General features: G+C 32.2%; 1 protein-coding gene across 4 annotated transcripts; it reads right to left on the bottom strand.

Moving 5' to 3' along the window:
* Nucleotides 1-280: 280 nt before the first annotated feature.
* Nucleotides 281-13,370, bottom strand: LOC130899235 (chitooligosaccharidolytic beta-N-acetylglucosaminidase). Of its 4 annotated transcripts, none has more exons than XM_057809008.1 (8): nt 13,353-13,370; nt 11,515-11,572; nt 5,603-5,882; nt 5,122-5,372; nt 3,309-3,751; nt 3,038-3,247; nt 2,618-2,899; nt 281-2,566 (listed from the first exon to the last, which is right to left on the bottom strand). In XM_057809008.1, the coding sequence occupies exons 2-8, from the start codon at nt 11,568-11,570 to the stop codon at nt 2,277-2,279; spliced, it is 1,812 nt and encodes a 603-aa protein (XP_057664991.1). In that variant the 5' UTR covers nt 11,571-11,572; nt 13,353-13,370; the 3' UTR covers nt 281-2,276. The 4 variants fall into 4 exon arrangements, with proteins under 4 accessions (XP_057664991.1, XP_057664990.1, XP_057664989.1 ...); XM_057809007.1 differs by having other exon boundaries at nt 13,317-13,365; XM_057809006.1 differs by lacking the exon at nt 13,353-13,370 and adding an exon at nt 13,208-13,350.
* Between the last annotated feature and the right edge of the window lie 62 nt (nt 13,371-13,432).

Genomic DNA, 13,432 nt, shown 5'->3' with positions numbered 1-13,432 from the left:
TTGAGTGTTGAGGTAGCAGCAGAAGAAGGTAATACCGCTGCATATAAGGTAAGCGAAGCCAGGATGTCCATCATGTCTGCTTACAGGTATACCGGGGCGTAAATCGATGCCGTACCAGAAGGGTTGGAATACCGGAAGACTAATCCTTGTTCTGATACTGCCCGGAGAGAAAAACTAAGTCAAACTTTTCATGATTATATCTACAGAAATATCTTTTTTAATCACCAAGTATCAAGTTGTTAGGATTTGTCAAAGGGATTAACGAAAAAAGAAACGAAAAAAAAAATAAGTATCATTTATTCAGTAAATAATTATGTATTATTAGTATAATTACATCATTTTTCAATAGTAATACATCTGCAGCACTTGAGATTTAAGTGACACTATCTTTTAAATGGATTACACATACTTAAAACATATTAGTATCATTTGACAAGACATTCTGATGAATTTTAGGATTAATCAAATTTAAGTGGATTGCACTCAGTCTCTGAAGACGATAACTTGGTGATCGAAACGCGCGTCAGACAGTGTAATCGAAACTGTTGATGTAGTCGTGGTATAAACAGTGTATTCAGCATGTAAAATGGAAAAAATCAATATTTTCTATAAATCCTTTTTTATTTTGTTTTGTTTTACCATTAAGACGATCATGGATGAAAGCTATGAGGGAAATAGGCTTTCACATAATGTTTATAGATTCTAAATAGGCTTATGACAAAGTGACAGACATAAAATCTACTTGTGAAGTTAGTCATGATGACATTAGATAACTCACATAGCAGGGTAACTACTTGTATCAGTCAAATTTAGTGTTGAAATTGGATTAAAGCAAGGAAATCCAATATCCAGAGTGGCTTTTAATCTGGTGATTGGGAAAGCTCATGAGGTAGCAAATAACTGCTCATGGAAACCAAAAAAAGAAATGGAAAGAGCGATTTGTAAATTAAAATAGGCTGCAAAAAATTATGGATTAATAATGAACCAAGAGAAAATTAAAATGTTTGGTGCTAAGACAAAAATAGGTAAAAACGAATATAGACTAAAGAGGGAAAGGACAAAAAATATAAGATAGAAAAAAATTGTGAATTGGAAGCAACACTGTCAAATAAAAATGAAGAGCGGATAGATATAAAAAGAGAATAGGCGAAGAAAGTAAAACCAAGGTTGAAGAAACAAAACTGGTTATATGGAAGAGGAAGAGGAAAGTTATTGGTGGATAAAAACAAGTGAAAGACTATGGAGAAGAAGGGCTGAAAGATTTGTATAAATACCCATCAATAAAAAGATACATAAAAGCCGAAAGAGTCGGGAAAGAGATTTGCAAAAACGACTAGGTATTGGAGAATGGAGAGACCAAAGAAAAAATGATTAGATGCAGTTTTGAAGGATATTAGAGAGATGGAACCGAACCTGTGCATACAATAACGAACAATTTAAAATGAATTAAATATCGTAATTTGAACAGTTTTTACAGATCATTAAAACTTGTTTAGGTTATGTTAGGTTAGGATTCCATATCTTCATTTTCTTTGTATGGATTTCCAAATGATTCAATTGTTATATAAAAATTCGTTTTTTGTCAATAAAAAAAGTGGTAATTTTGATTTGTTAAATTAGGTCTAATTTTTATCTTAAATACAAAGAATAGAAACACCCAAATTAGAGTTTTATTTCGTTAGTATTTTCATCGTTTGCTTCGATATTATTCACAATTGATGAATAACCTTCAAGGTAGGCAACTTTTACTGCTTTCTTTTTATTTGAATAGTGCTACAAATCTAGTGGAGCAATTGTAAAAAGGCACTTTCAAAACTCAAGTTTGTAGTTGCATCTATTGAAGTACGTTCAGGATGCTTCCAGAAGAAGTTGACTATTAGGTTATCCTACAATGTTCTAGAATATGTCAAGAGTGAATATAATGTAGGATATCAAACAAAACAAACCGATTGGTATAAAGTAGTTATTGTTAACGTTATATCCTAATAATTAATTTTTTGTGTAACTTACCATACTTCGAAAACATTCCAATTTTCTTTACAGCTTCCTAATAAATATATTTCTTTAACAGATAAATATAAAAATAAGAGTATTTACCATCTAATCAATAATCTCTCAAATACAATTTTTCCAACATTTATGATTTACAAAAACTTTCAGTGGACTCAAAACTCGCATATTCAACATTAAAAAACGTACAAAAATCCAAATTAGTTATGAGTAACTATCATTTCAATATATTTGTTTTAATTTAAATCCTCGTATCCTTCAATTTCTCACAAATCATTCGATGGTATGTTAAAACTAGAACCAATCCTACAATTTTCCTCATTTTGCATACACCATTCAGGTTCAATAGTATCGGTATTGATTCCAATATCGAGCAGTCTATCTCTGTGAACTAAAAATCTTTCTTCCGCAGCTTCCCAGCCTGTTGCTGGTTTACTCCATAGTACTTCGGCCATAGCTGCTGCTCTAGGCCATAATTTAGTATCTATTGACGCCGAATCTGCTTGTTCTGTCCATAGAGCCGCTTCTGCGCCAAGCACTTGATTCACTTTGTGACCTACAACATCCGCTTTACATCACCGAATAAAGAAAAATTTGAAGATCTTACCAGCTATTCTTTCTGGTTTATTTTCATAGACTTTTTGCCAACCAATGTAAGGCGAACACCAATTATTTCCGTCTTGTACCCAACCAGCGAAACCGCAATCTAAATAAAGACCGTCGTAGTTACTCAAAATAATATTGTATCCATTATCTAACAAATTATTGATTTGGGAATCGTTAGCCAATGTCCAAACTTGGATAATGTAGTTTTCCTTTGGGAGAGATTCCAATAAATATTCCGGTTGAGTAAGATGACTGGTCCACATTATGGCTGGTATTTTTCTTCCTAAAAAAATTGATAGGACTTGATTGTTTTCGCAATTTTGTGATGCGGTTTGGTATAATTGCCCCCAATCCTCATATTTCCGGCTCCCTTATTATCTTAAGAGGGATGAACTATCACCCAAATAAAAAATAAACCCACCTGCTTTCCTATACAACCTCTCCAATGCGTTTTTCTGGAAATAATTCCAAAGTTTCACGTAATCTTTTTCTGGATCCGTGGAATTCCATCCCTTGTTGACCATCCATTCGACAATTCTTGGCGTTTCCTTCCAACAATCAAATTTAACTTCATCTCCTCCCATGTGAAATATATCAGGATCAAATTGTTCCAGCATATCACCATATATATCTAAAAGGATGAGGTAATCGTTTTGTTTTCCATTTCTATAAATGGTTTAATCGGAACTAACCTTCAATTAAATCGTATAATTTATCTTGTGTGGGATCAAATTGTCCGCAAGGGGGTTCGACGCAATAAGACTGCCACGGTTGTGCATTGAAGCAAACTACAAATTCAGTATCTTGCCATCCCTCGCCGACATGAGCAGGTGCATCAAATTCGGGTATAACTTTGACACCTCTAAGTTTTCCGTAATTTACTATGTCTTTAACATCAGTTAAGCTGTAGATCTTAGACGGTGAATATGCTCCTAATTTAGATAGCTCCGGATGGGATTTAGAGTAATAGGGAAAACTTTGAGAATCTGTTATATGCCAGTGGAATGTATTGAGCTTAGAAGCACCCATAGCTTTTATGGTTTTTTTTATCGCGTCTACAGTTATATAATTTCTCGACGTATCTAATAACAAACCACGATGGGGGTACGCAGGTTTATCCGTTATAACAACTTCTCTATAAAAAAGAAAAACGCATAAAAAGGTCTAAAAAGTAAAAAAGTTGTTTTAAAATGGTCTTGAACTAATAAAAAATCATCAATCAAGTTACTTGAGGAGTACAAAATTATTAATCTACAGAATGAATCACTATTTTTACCATTATCTTTTCAAAGTTTCCTGACCTGGCCTAGAGATGGCTGTAGTAGCATTCATCATGTTTCAATTTTGAAGACGCCGCGTTGTTTAGTATTTGTTTGGCAGCCATTAATAGGGAAAGTATCCGGTAAATTTGTAAACATTGAAAAGGTCTTAGCTCAACCAATATAAAAGCTGAACTAGATTCTACACTGGGTGAGACTGCAATGGTAGACCAACGAGATGTTTCCTTCGAGTGTTTGGTTAAGTTTTACAGAAATAAAGTCGAATTTTTGGACCGTTTCATAACCATGGATGAAACGAGGGTCCATCACTTCAGATCAAACGTTTGGGCGAAGAAATCGAGCACAAACGGCCGCATTTGATTTTCCAAAAATTAAAACGTTGTTCCAGGTTTTTCTAGGACCTCTTATATTTAGATTTCCTTCTCACAATTCAATGATCTAACCAATCCAAAACTCGGCTCGTCTTTTCCTTATAAACTAGGTTTGGTTTATGACCATGATTATGAGGATTGTACTGAAAACATTCCATTTGGAATTGAGAAAGGTCTATGTTAGAACCTAACCGCCTATGCGATACCCATTCTTGGAAATATTTACGATTCAACCCATATGAACCATTTGACATTGACATTTACGTCATTGGAAACCATTTGACATTTACGTAATGTCTCACAGAATTTTTTCGTTAAATTTGTTCAAGTTGTATTCTAAATAATTAATTTTCTTATATTTTCGTTTCAAAATTATAGGTTATGAATATATAAAATACGTAACAAATTAACAGCAACTTTAGTTGCATCAAAATTTCAACTCAGTCTTTATTTTCAAAGACAGTGTTGTCACGTGAGAGTGGCTGCCATGTTTAAACCAAATTCGGTTGATTTAGCATTGACTTACCAATTTTCTTTTCAAAATAACGCTTATAAAATCTTGATAAAAGAAATTAGAATAGAAATTTTTTAAGCGTTATTATGACAAGAACAAATATAAGGCAATGCACAATGAAACGGATCTGGATTAAACATGGCGGCCACTCTCACGTGACCACACTGTTTCTATCACGTCAATGTACTTTCAAATATACAGAGGCGACATCTTCAATATGTTATACGAACCTTAAAATCGATGTAATCTCGTTTTACAGTTTTTTGGTTTACAAATAGATGTAGAGACGGTTATGACTGAATTTTCAATTTATTTATCATCCTCACGATGTGATACTTACGTTGGAATTTGTAGTTCGTCTCTCAAATCGTCAAAAATAATCAACTGGGATAATGTTTGTAAACCATGTCTAGCTCCAAAATAGTTATTAGCAATTATACGTACGTCAATAGTTGAATAGTTAGTTTCCGTAATAAATAAAGAATAACTTTCGATCGTTTCTAACGTTAATCGGTTCAAAGACGTGTTAGCAATATTCAGGGATACCAACACAGATTTTCCACCAGATTTTACTGTTCCTTTAATAGAAGCCTGCGAAATTATTATTCATTTAAATCAATTGAAACTCTAACCTAATTTTATTAATCATGAAGAGCATCATACAATGTATTTTACAAGGTTGTTACCATTTGTTTTTCCTTGAGCATATACAGGGGGTAATTCCAAATTATTTAAACTTAAAATTCGTTTTAAAAATAAAAAGTAAAGACGAAGGAAAATTAAATGAAAGGCAAAGATTAGTTATTGATAATGGAAGTTACCTGAATATCTGCTCTAAATTCCTTCACAGCTCCGGTTACCAAATCAAAAATAGGAGTTTCGGAAGCATTAGAAATAACATCTATGCTATTGATGTTAATTTTGGTTAGAAGACTTCCCATTGTGAAATCCCCCGTAGGTTTTGGCCACAGCGCCGCGCTATCCGCGCAAAATAATCTACAAGCGGGTAGACTGAGTGCCGCTGAATCGTTATTTGAAATCCGCTTCTTCTGACACGAATTTTGTTCACATTCCCATTTCCAAACTGAATTCAAGGCCGTGCTAGAATCATCACAAAAATGGTTGATCAGCGCGTGAAAGATTTATTTGTGTTTTAATACTAAACTGTCTTTCGTATCTTCCCTGTTTAGAATCATAATAAAAATACTTTAATACAACGTTTTCGTTAACGCAGAATTCATTTATCTAAGTGCCTAATTAATAATTGGACTATATGAACTAAAGTTAGGAATTAAAACAAACTACTGGTTCCTTTTGATTATAAAAACCTAACCTAACCTAACCTAAACTACAATGAACCTAACCTAACCAGAAAATGGATTATTTCCTTGGTCTGCTAAACAACAAGAGACAAATCCATATTCGAATGTAAATAGAATGAAAACAATTATTATTGACTTCTTTCTAACTGTACGAGGAAGGTTCCAGAAGTACCTGGCCTGAACTAGAGCTGCAAACGCAGTGGTTGAACCAAATGAGGTGACGACTCCCAAAATGTCGAAGAAAATCTACAAAACGGTACTGGATGATCGTCGATTGAAAGAGCGCGGGCTAGTAGACATAGTAGGTATTTAAAAAAGTGCAGTACATCGCATAGTAACTGAAAACTTGAACATGAGGAAGCTCTGCGCAAGATGGCTGCCGCGTTTGTTTACAATGGGACAAAAGCAGCATCGTGAAGATGTTTCCATCGAGTGTTTGGCTGAAAAGCTGAATTTTTGAGCCGTTTCCTAACTAAGAATGAAACGTGGGTCCATCACTTCATACCCGAAACAAAAGAACAATCAAAACAATGGACAAAACAAGGGAGAAGCGGCTCCAAAAAAGACCGTTCCATCTGCAGGCAAGGTCATGGCGTTGGTTTTTTGGGAAGCGCGTGGGATAATTCTCATTGAATATCTTTAAAAAGAAAAAATTATCAACTGTATGTATTATGCGAACTTATTGTAACGTTTGAGCGAAGAATTTAAGCAAAACGGCCGCATTTGGCTAAGAAGAAAGTGTTGTTTCAACAAGACAATACACCAGATCATATATCCGTTATTGTCATGGTCCTAATCACCATATTTAGCCTCCTCGGATTATTTTCTGTTCCCAGACTAAAAAAAAAGCTTGGTGGACAAAGATTTTCCAAACATGAAGAGATAATGTCGGCAGTTAATGGGTATTTTGAGGAAACCGACGATTCTTAAGTCTATGGAGGTAAACCAGTTCACTTTTTGGTAGAAATCACTATTTTCCAATATCTGGGATTCTGATAAATGGATTCTACGCCATCGAAAATGCTGACCTAACCTCAAAAAAAATTAAAGAAAACTTGTTATTCTCCAACGTTGCCGCTTCCATCATTCGGAACTATGACATTTCGGCGATCCAATTATAATAGAATAGATTGAAAAAAATTGTTATTAGTAACAATAAAATCTTGTTGTCGGATATTAAGAATTAGAAACTATTTGTTTCTGAAACAATCGTATTCCAGGGATCTATATATTATAGAAGAAACCTGGATATTGTAAATAAGGAAAAAATTATCATGAAAATTTAAATAGTAAAATTAATACTTGCTTGTCATAGGCTGGTTCTAATTTGTGCCTACGGAATACAATATAACATAACGGTGCTATAACAATTATAAATACTAAGAAAAAAACCGCGACCCCCTTTATGAAAATATGTTTTTTCCATGGTATTATGTGTTCAATCATTTTCTAAAGTTCGAAATATTTTTTTTTATCAAAAACACAAACGATGCACTAAAGGCAAGTTATTTTTATCGCTGATATGCTGAAGTTATGGATATATGAGAAATGTTCTACAAGATGACACTTCAGATTGATAGATAGCTAAAGGATTAATAAATATCTTGGGTAATTATACACTTTCACGGTCGCCTGGTTTTTTGGCTCTAGAAAATCGAAAAATGGATGGATTTTAATGATCTTGGTCTCAAAATGTTCCATTTTACGGCGGCTTTATAAAAAAAATTAGTAGAAATAGCTGGAATGAAAATTTCTCATAGTTTTACTGTTTTAAATCGTAAAAAAAACGGTTTTGCAAAATAATCCTTTACAAAAAATTATCTCATTATCAGATAAAATTCTTATATTTTTTTTGTATTCTACATAAATTAATAAACAATTTAAAAAAAAATCCAAAAAGAATGAGTTTTTCAGTTTTTATAGCTTAAAATGGAATCGATGAAAAACAATCAATTTTCGTGAGTAGTTTCGAACTATATTTTTCAATGTTAATAGTTTTTGGACCATTAAAAATCGAAAAATAGATAAATTTTATAATTTTGGTCTCAAAATGTTCCATTTTACGACGAATTTATGAAAAACACGGGGGTAGTAGCTGAATTTGCGGTTTTTAATAGTTTTAAACCTTAAATAGTAGAAAAACTTTTTTTTTTTCAAAATATTCATTTTTTTATGTAAATTGCGAAAAAAAATATACGAACTTGATTCCAAGACGTCAGAAACAGTTACAAAGGATTATATGTAGAAAGTCATTTTTTTTGCATTTAAAGTCATGAAACTGTAAAAAATATTTATTTTTTTTAATTTTCGTATTTTTTTTATAAATCCGCCGTAAAATGGAACATTTTGAGACCAAGATTATTAAAATCCATCCATTTTTCGATTTTCTAGAGCCAACCTAACCTAACCTAACCTAACCTAACCAAAAAACCAGGTGACCGCGAAAGTGTATAATTACCATAATTTTTTGTAAAGGATTATTTTGCAAAACCGTTTTTTTTACGATTTAAAACAGTAAAACTATGAGAAATTTTCATTCCAGTTATTTCTACTAATTTTTTTTATAAATCCGCCGTAAAATGGAACATTTTGAGAGCAAGATCATTAAAATCCATCCATTTTTCGATTTTCTAGAGCCAACCTAACCTAACCTAACCTAACCTAACCAAAAAACCAGGTGACCGCGAAAGTGTATAATTACCATAATTTTTTGTAAAGGATTATTTTGCAAAACCATTTTTTTTACGATTTAAAACAGTAAAACTATGAGAAATTTTCATTCCAGTTATTTCTACTAACTTTTTTTATAAATCCGCCGTAAAATGGAACCTTTTGAGACCAAGATCATTAAAATCCATCCATTTTTCGATTTTCTAGAGCCAACCTAACCTAACCTAACCTAACCTAACCAAAAAACCAGGTGACCGCGAAAGTGTATAATTACCATAATTTTTGTAAAGGATTATTTTGCAAAACCGTTTTTTTTACGATTTAAAACAGTAAAACTATGAGAAATTTTCATTCCAGTTATTTCTACTAACTTTTTTTATAAATCCGCCGTAAAATGGAACCTTTTGAGACCAAGATCATTAAAATCCATCCATTTTTCGATTTTCTAGAGCCAACCTAACCTAACCTAACCTAACCTAACCTAACCAAAAAACCAGGTGACCGCGAAAGTGTGTAATTACCATAATTTTTTGTAAAGGATTATTTTGCAAAACCGTTTTTTTTACGATTTAAAACAGTAAAACTATGAGAAATTTTCATTCCAGTTATTTCTACTAACTTTTTTTATAAATCCGCCGTAAAATGGAACCTTTTGAGACCAAGATCATTAAAATCCATCCATTTTTCGATTTTCTAGAGCCAACCTAACCTAACCTAACCTAACCTAACCAAAAAACCAGGTGACCGCGAAAGTGTATAATTACCATAATTTTTGTAAAGGATTATTTTGCAAAACCGTTTTTTTTACGATTTAAAACAGTAAAACTATGAGAAATTTTCATTCCAGTTATTTCTACTAACTTTTTTTATAAATCCGCCGTAAAATGGAACCTTTTGAGACCAAGATCATTAAAATCCATCCATTTTTCGATTTTCTAGAGCCAACCTAACCTAACCTAACCTAACCTAACCTAACCAAAAAACCAGGTGACCGCGAAAGTGTGTAATTACCATAATTTTTTGTAAAGGATTATTTTGCAAAACCGTTTTTTTTTACAATTTAAAACAGTAAAACTATGAGAAATTTTCATTCCAGCTATTTCTACTAACTTTTTTTATAAATCCGCCGTAAAATGGAACCTTTTGAGACCAAGATCATTAAAATCCATCCATTTTTCGATTTTCTAGAGCCAACCTAACCTAACCTAACCTAACCTAACCTAACCAAAAAACCAGGTGACCGCGAAAGTGTATAATTACCATAATTTTTTGTAAAGGATTATTTTGCAAAACCGTTTTTTTTACGATTTAAAACAGTAAAACTATGAGAAATTTTCATTCCAGTTATTTCTACTAACTTTTTTTATAAATCCGCCGTAAAATGGAACCTTTTGAGACCAAGATCATTAAAATCCATCCATTTTTCGATTTTCTAGAGCCAACCTAACCTAACTAACCTAACCTAACCTAACCTAACCAAAAAACCAGGTGACCGCGAAAGTGTGTAATTACCATAATTTTTTGTAAAGGATTATTTTGCAAAACCGTTTTTTTTTACGATTTAAAACAGTAAAACTATGAGAAATTTTCATTCGAGCTATTTCTACTAATTTTTTTTATAAATCCGCCGTAAAATGGAACATTTTGAGAGCAAGATCATTAAAATCCATCCATTTTTCGATTTTCTAGAGCCAAAAAACCAGGCGACCGTGAAAGTGTATAATTAACATATCTTGATATTCCTATAATCCTTAAAAAGTTGTTTAATAAAAAATGTTTCGAATTCAACGCCCTTCTTTTCTCGAGCTCATTTAAAACATTAATAATTATTTCAATCCCAAAACGATAAACGGATAAATAATCTAAATATATGGATTACATTTTATTTAGAATGGCAGAGCATAGCAAGGCAGAGCAGACGATTGATAAATTCTTCTTCTTCCTTAAACTCTTGTCACTCAATATTTCTGGAATCTTTTGTCAACAGTACAACGTCCTGTGATCATTTTTGTTTGACCATATACCCTGATATTTGGCTCCTAATTCCTGCAACTGCCTCTCATCATATCTTCAATTCAATTACAGTACAAAACAGACCTTGAAACTTCTAGAAGTTCCGTAGACAAGCCAGTAATGGTGAATCTGAGGTTTTCTTTAACCATTTTGTCAATTCGTTGAACTAGGTCATTTTAAACGACAGATTTGCGTCCTTGGATCCCTTCATCATGCACATCATTACATCTTTAAACTTTCGACACCATTCACGCACAACACCATCACTTGCGTGATCAAGTTTTGTCCATAAGTACAACAAGATTTGGTCTCCGATGGATTTCTGCTGCACTATGGCCACACTTCGCAATTCGTAGTTGGCGGGAGCATCAGTAATGGCGGACATGTTTACGTGGCTGTAGCGCAACGCCGACTGACACCTGGAGGTCCACAATGACGGAGTGTGTAGTGCGAGAGCTTCGCAGTCGCCTACCGCTTTCTTCTGCCCGCATAGAGTCTACTCGGAGCGATCGGAGGTTGAAAAAAAAACGACACTCATATTAAAAAGTGTCTAGGTATTTTATTATTACGAATTTAAGAGAATGCATCGTTCCAACCTTTGATTTTACATTCCATATATTTGATATCCAGAATCATGATAAAAAACTATATGATTATTGAATGTAAATAAATAAATTACATCATCGATTACTTTGAAATGTACTACAGATTATATTTAATGAACTTACCTTGAATAAACTAGTAATAAAATCCAAATTAATTTTTTTAAATCCAGCCGCTCCATTTCTAAAATAAAACTTGTATTAAACGATAGATTTAGAAGTTGAAAGTTTTGGAAAAACTTTCAATGACAATCATAAACAGATGAAAAAACTAATCCTACCACTACAAGCCACTTTCAATAACTGACATCATTTATTTTACATCAAAGATTATATTATCAGTAATAAATTATGAAAACGAGGTATTCGAAATTTGGAATAGTGTGTATACCATAGATATATACGTTTTGATTCGGTATTTTGAAAAATTCAAGGTTCAAGGCTACGAAAATCGCTTTTTGTAAATGTCTAAAAGACTATTCCACCTGAGGAAATGATTGAAACTGAAAACACTGGATTATCCATTTCTTAGACCAAAGTAAGTCATAAAAAAGAAGGGGGTCACCTATTTTTTTTATTTTTTTTATATAAAAAAAGATCTAAGACAAGTGGCAAATCAGCCCTGGCTGTTTTTTATTCGGAGTAATTAAAAATTGCTTTGGGTTAAATATTATGACGCGCAAGTCATATCATAGGCAAAATCAACCGTGGTGCTTCACTTTCCAAGGCTACTTCACACGAATGAGGCTTCACAGAGATTGATCACCCACCGTATAGCTCTGATCTGGCCCCGTCCGACTATTTTTAGATCGCAAGGCTAAAGATCGAATAAAAAAGTAAGACATTTAACAGCGACGATGAAATTAAACGTTCTGAAAGGTGTATGAAAATAAAGGGAGAATGTTTTAATAAATAATCAGTTTTTTTTATATATTTATGACCTTTCTATTTATGTTAAAGTAAGAACTCTTTGATGACACTACGTACGTTCATATTTTGAAACCTTTAATAGCCTAAAACATTTTTAGAGATCACGTGTCATGTTATTTTTTGTTACTGTTTCCTTATTTTTATTTCATTTTTTAGTTTTTACTTTCTTCATATTTTATTTTGTCTTTTTTCTAAAAATGTGATAATTTTTTTCCTATTTCTTCGAGACCATGTCCCATAATTTTTAATGTTTGTTTTATTTTAAAATAAATGCATATTTAACTACAGTTCAGTACTCAATATTTCCTGTTTTCAAAAAACAATCCCTTAAAAGATTGTCAAGGAGAAACTAATAGGCCAAAATGGTTTTAATTTCATCTTAATATATGTGGGAATATATTTCCCTACTTTTTAGACAATCCTTGTAACTTTGGATCAGGTTTGAAACGTTTTTTTTTAATAACGGCGTTTTTAAATAAATATTTTACACTTAACCTGACCCTATAAAAATTCCAATGTAAGTCTATGTCTATTTACTTTGATTTAATATGGAATTTTTGCCAATTCAAGTACCAATAATACTGTAACTTCTTCTTCACTTCAAATTAATAATGCTCACAGTTGTACTTTTGATATTACTATTACAAAATAAAAATTGATTAAAGTTTTGTGGAACGTAGAAAAAATTTTGTATAAAACTCGTAGGAATTGCCGTCCTAATTGTGAAAAAAAGTATTACTTTACTCACTTGTTGCATAAATAACTATTTTTCATATAAAAAATCATAATTGCTCATCAAAAATATGAGAATATTCAAAGATTAATACCAGATTTTAAAAAACATTTAATATATCCAAGTACTGCTCTGTAAAAACTAATTTTAAATTACCCTTTGTCAATGTCAAAGTGTAGCCTAAATATTCCATCGTTCACTTAAAACTAATCACATAATTTTAAAAATTATTTTAAAAGATATTCATTATTAGATTTGTACTTACTACATCATCAACAAAATTACTAATGCGAACACTCACCTACAGTTTCGTCAGTTTCTCGTTAATTCTGATAAAAAATTGTGAAAGTTATTTATAATGTATACAACTCGCTTCACAAA

The sequence above is a fragment of the Diorhabda carinulata genome, chromosome 11 (genome assembly GCF_026250575.1).
Source record: "Diorhabda carinulata isolate Delta chromosome 11, icDioCari1.1, whole genome shotgun sequence".
Classification (NCBI taxonomy): Eukaryota; Metazoa; Arthropoda; class Insecta; order Coleoptera; family Chrysomelidae; genus Diorhabda; species Diorhabda carinulata.
The sequence above is the reverse complement of the archived record's forward strand: the minus strand, read 5'-3'. Positions and strand labels throughout refer to the sequence as shown.